Source organism: Oncorhynchus mykiss, chromosome 8, assembly GCF_013265735.2.
Source record: "Oncorhynchus mykiss isolate Arlee chromosome 8, USDA_OmykA_1.1, whole genome shotgun sequence".
Lineage (NCBI taxonomy): Eukaryota > Metazoa > Chordata > Actinopteri > Salmoniformes > Salmonidae > Oncorhynchus > Oncorhynchus mykiss.
The window spans coordinates 39,256,656-39,261,196 of record NC_048572.1 but is presented as its reverse complement, the minus strand read 5'-3'; the positions used below and the strand labels follow the sequence as shown (position 1 = coordinate 39,261,196).

General features: G+C 44.0%; 1 protein-coding gene across 1 annotated transcript; it reads right to left on the bottom strand.

Annotated features, from left to right (window-relative positions):
* Positions 1-687: 687 nt before the first annotated feature.
* On the bottom strand, positions 688-1,499 carry LOC110530918 (sterile alpha motif domain-containing protein 5-like). The gene is made up of 2 exons (XM_021614216.2): positions 810-1,499; positions 688-702 (listed from the first exon to the last, which is right to left on the bottom strand). Exons 1-2 carry the CDS (start codon positions 1,305-1,307, stop codon positions 688-690), a joined length of 513 nt encoding a protein of 170 aa, XP_021469891.2. The 5' UTR covers positions 1,308-1,499.
* Between the last annotated feature and the right edge of the window lie 3,042 nt (positions 1,500-4,541).

The window sequence follows — 4,541 nt, the reverse complement described above, 5'->3', positions numbered from 1 at the left end:
GATGTGGAAGAACTTGACTGGCCTGCACAAAGTCCTGATCTCAACCCCATCCAACACCTTTGGATGAATTGGAACGCAGACTGCAATCCAGGCCTACTATCTACTGCTCTTGTGGCTGAATGGAAGCAAGTCCCCCCAGCAATGTTCCAACATCTAGAGGAAAGCATTCCCAGAACAGTGGAGGCTCTTATAGCAGAAAAAGGTGGACCAACTACATATTAATGCCCTTGATTTTGGAAGATGTTCGACCCGCAGGTGTTCACATACTTTTTGCCATGTAGTGAATCATAGGTCTTGGAGGCGTATCGACATATGTATCGTATGCTTTGTATGGCTCAGGCCAGGCTGCAGGGTGAACTGAACTCACTGACCCTGGGACAGTTCTATTCTCTCATGGTTATCATTAAAGAAATCTGATATGTGACTCATTACATTAGCGCTGGGCCTGACAAGTGTGAGGTGAGGTGCTGATCCAAAGTTTGTGTTGTTTTGGGGGTATTCAAAAGTTTAGATTATTATTGTCACTTTTACCTGAGGCCCCTGCCCTCATGGCAGATAGCTGATACAAACTCATTTTTAGATTATAAGAATGTGAAGAGTATTGGAAGCTAGGCACTAATATCTTTCTCATGATGGTAACCCCACCAAAGTGACCTTCAAAAGACAGACTGGCCACTGACCACTCTATCACCTGAGAACACACTGGGAGAAAGCAGGCACTTATGTGAGATCAATACAGGGTTTCTGTAAGACAATATGAAGTCAACACTGGACAAAGCACACCAAAAACATTTGTGTGACTTATATACCTTGTTTGAGTATGGTGGCCTGGCGATGTTGATGCCATCTCTGATGACTTTATCCCTAATCATGATCTTCAGCTTCATTTTGGGGTAAATCACCAACTCCCTTCGGTTGCCAAGCATCAGGTTCCTTTGCGCGCACAGATATGTACCCCCATTCCTCCCGACCCAGTCACTGTCCGGTTCGGTCCAAGACTTTGACCCCCAGAGTTTGGACTCGTAATGTTCCAACAGGTGGCTGTTGGGGGGGGTGGTGGGCATTGGCTCAAGTGTGAAGTAAAGCCCGGCGGCTTCCTCATCCTCATCTTTCAGCCTTTGCACCGCGTTGTTGATCCTTCGCCGGTGGTGCGGTATGTAGACACCGATAGCATCCAGGTCGGGGTCCCCAATTTGTTTGCAAACTTCCAGATCATCATAGCCGTTATCCACGAAGGACTCCACATACTGAGAGAGCTGGAGGTTCTTCAGCCACTCAAACACGATGCTAGGTCCACGGGTGGTCATTTTGGGGAGCAAGCAAGAAGAACAAATACGAAGGTAAACGGTTCAGTAAATCAGAAAAACACTAGCCATTCTGCTTTATTCTAATGAAAATCCTGACTGCGTGTAGCACGCTCATCCTCTCCTTTTCTCCGTCTGTCCCATCTACCAACATGCGCGCTACGCATAGAGCAAGTGTTTGCCAGCTACTCGAAAGTCCCCACTCCGCAGTATCCCCACTACAATGGATAGTCCCCAGCTACATCTCAATGCACTTAGTGTCCTGTTGGGTTCAAATTAATTGAACTGATTCGTGAGTGTTTGCTGCCATCTACTGGGAAATTATTGATTTGTCGATAACTGTGCCTCTGAGTGGACCAATGAAGGACATGTATGGGCTCTGGGACTTGACCTTGATGAGACTGTCCTGATTTTTAGGCTCAAACTTCATGAAACTGTCTGAGGCTCCCACTTTTAGACATAGCTGCTGGAAGTAGTAGTGGGGGGTGCGACAAATAATCCTCCCACAAAAATATCTTCATATTTTTACTGATGAAATAGCGCAGTCCAGCTGCCTTAGCTTCACAAGTAATCAGGCTTGAAGTGCTGGAGAAGCGTGAGGAGGCAGCGCTTCCTAAATTGTTTGAGAATACACTGAAAATGTATTCCGATCAATTCTAAATAAATTATATTTAATTACCACTAAAATTCCATTAAAAACAATAGGTTGACAAACCAAATAAATACGTAGGCTACAGCAGCCTAAAAGTAGGTAAATGGTGGTTTCTTCTCTGTCTTCTCTCTGGCGAATGATGACGAACTGTAGGCTACATGTGTGCACTGCAGAGGCCCATTCGAGGCTTGACAACTTCATAATGTTGGTAAAAAATATCACCTGTCTGCCTTGATGTTCACAAAACTTCACCGACCTGCTCTGGTGCAGTGGAATCCAGAACGATATGTGACCACTTGGTTACAGCGACACCGTTCTGCCAAGGACACTCAAACCAGAGTGGACCCCATAAAGCCCAAGAGCCTGACTCTCTCTGGAAGTTGATGTAGCCCTGCTTGGGATCTTTAGCCTATATTGACTATTGGTTGAGGCCCGTTAGAGTAGGCTATGACAGGGTGGGAAATTGGAAATGTGAATTGGTCCAAATTGGAGGTAATAATGTGAAATTATAGATAAAACGTATCGGTGCTCATTGGCCATTTGAAATAAACATTTCCAAGTTGGAAATCGAAAATTCAACAATGAGTGATTTGGAAGGAATCAGTGGCTAACTGCAAGCATAACAAAGCAATCACTATCCTGCTATTCAGTGGAGTGTGTGTGTGGTCCAAGTCTAGGTTTAAGGATTTATTTTCCAAGCTTAAATAAGGATTGGTGTCCCGCGTAGGTAATTAAAATAATTCTAATAGTTATTATGGATTTTAAACATTTAGGTACATATAAGTGTCTTATATTTGCTGAAAGCTTAAATTCTTGTTAATTGAACTGCACTGTCCGATTTACAGTAGCTATTACAGCGGAAACCCATCTGGACAAGAGGAATACCTATGTGAGAATGCTGTTCATCGACTACAGCTCGGCATTCAACACCATAGTACCCTCCAAGCTCGTCATCAAGCTCGAGACCCTGGGTCTCGACCCCGCCCTGTGCAACTGGGTACTGGACTTCCTGACGGGCCGCCCCCAGGTGGTGAGGGTAGGCAACAACATCTCCACCCCGCTGATCCTCAACACTGGGGCCCCACAAGGGTGCGTTCTGAGCCCTCTCCTGTACTCCCTCTCCTGTACTCCCTTCAACCTCAGGAGGCTGAAGAAATTCGGCTTGTCACCAAAAGCACTCACAAACTTCTACAGATGTACAATCGAGAGCATCCTGGCGGGCTGTATCACCGCCTGGTACGGCAACTGCTCCGCCCACAACCGTAAGGCTCTCCAGAGGGTAGTGAGGTCTGCACAACGCATCACCGGGGGCAAACTACCTGCCCTCCAGGACACCTACACCACCCAATGTTACAGGAAGGCCATAAAGATCATCAAGGACAACAACCACCCGAGCCACTGCCTGTTCACCCCGCTATCATCCAGAAGGCGAGGTCAGTACAGGTGCATCAAAGCTGGGACCGAGAGACTGAAAAACAGCTTCTATCTCAAGGCCATCAGACTGTTAAACAGCCACCACTAACATTGAGTGGCTGCTGCCAACACACTGACTCAACTCCAGCCACTTTAATAATGGGAATTGATGGGAAATGATGTAAAATATATCACTAGCCACTTTAAACAATGCTACCTAATATAATGTTTACATACCCTACATTATTCATCTCATATGTATACGTATATACTGTACTCTATATCATCTACTGCATCCTTATGTAATACATGTATCACTAGCCACTTTAACTATGCCACTTTGTTTACATACTCATCTCATATGTATATACTGTACTCAATACCATCTACTGTATCTTGCCTATGCTGCTCTGTACCATCACTCATTCATATATCTTTATGTACATATTCTTTATCCCCTTACACTGTGTATAAGACAGTAGTTTTGGAATTGTTAGTTAGATTACTTGTTGGTTATTACTGCATTGTCGGAACTAGAAGCACAAGCATTTCGCTACACTCGCATTAACATCTGCTAACCATGTGTATGTGACAAATACAATTTGATTTGATTTGAACATGCCATGCGATTGTTTGAGGACTGCACCCCACAATATTTTTCCACAGGCACAGGTTTCATACATTCACATATAAAGATGAAATAGTCACTTACTTTTTGATAAGGGTCTCCGTTATAACATGTAGTGTCGTTTTGTTAGATACAATCCTTTTATATCCCAAAAATCTGTTTAGTTTGCACCATCGATTTGATTAATCCACTCGTTCGTTTTGCAGAGAAAGGAATTGTCACGGTTTTCTGTATGTGAAAGAGAGCCAGACCAAAATGCGGCGTGGCTATTGAGATTCATGTTTTAATGAAAAACACACTAAACACAAACACTACCAAAACAATAAACGTAATGAACGTAACGAAAACCGAAACAGCCTATACTTGTGTAAACTAACACAGAACAAGGACATCAGGACACTAAGGACAATCACCCACAAAACCCAACACCAAACAGGCTACCTAAATATGGTTCCCAATCAGAGACAATGACGAACACCTGCCTCTGATTGAGAACCATATCAGGCCAAACATAGAACTAGACAAACTAGACATGTAACATAGA

Excerpts from the sequence above, each read along its gene's own strand:
- LOC110530918 (XM_021614216.2), bottom strand. The coding sequence starts at position 1,307 with ATGACCACCCGTGGACCTAGCATCGTGTTTGAGTGGCTGAAGAACCTC.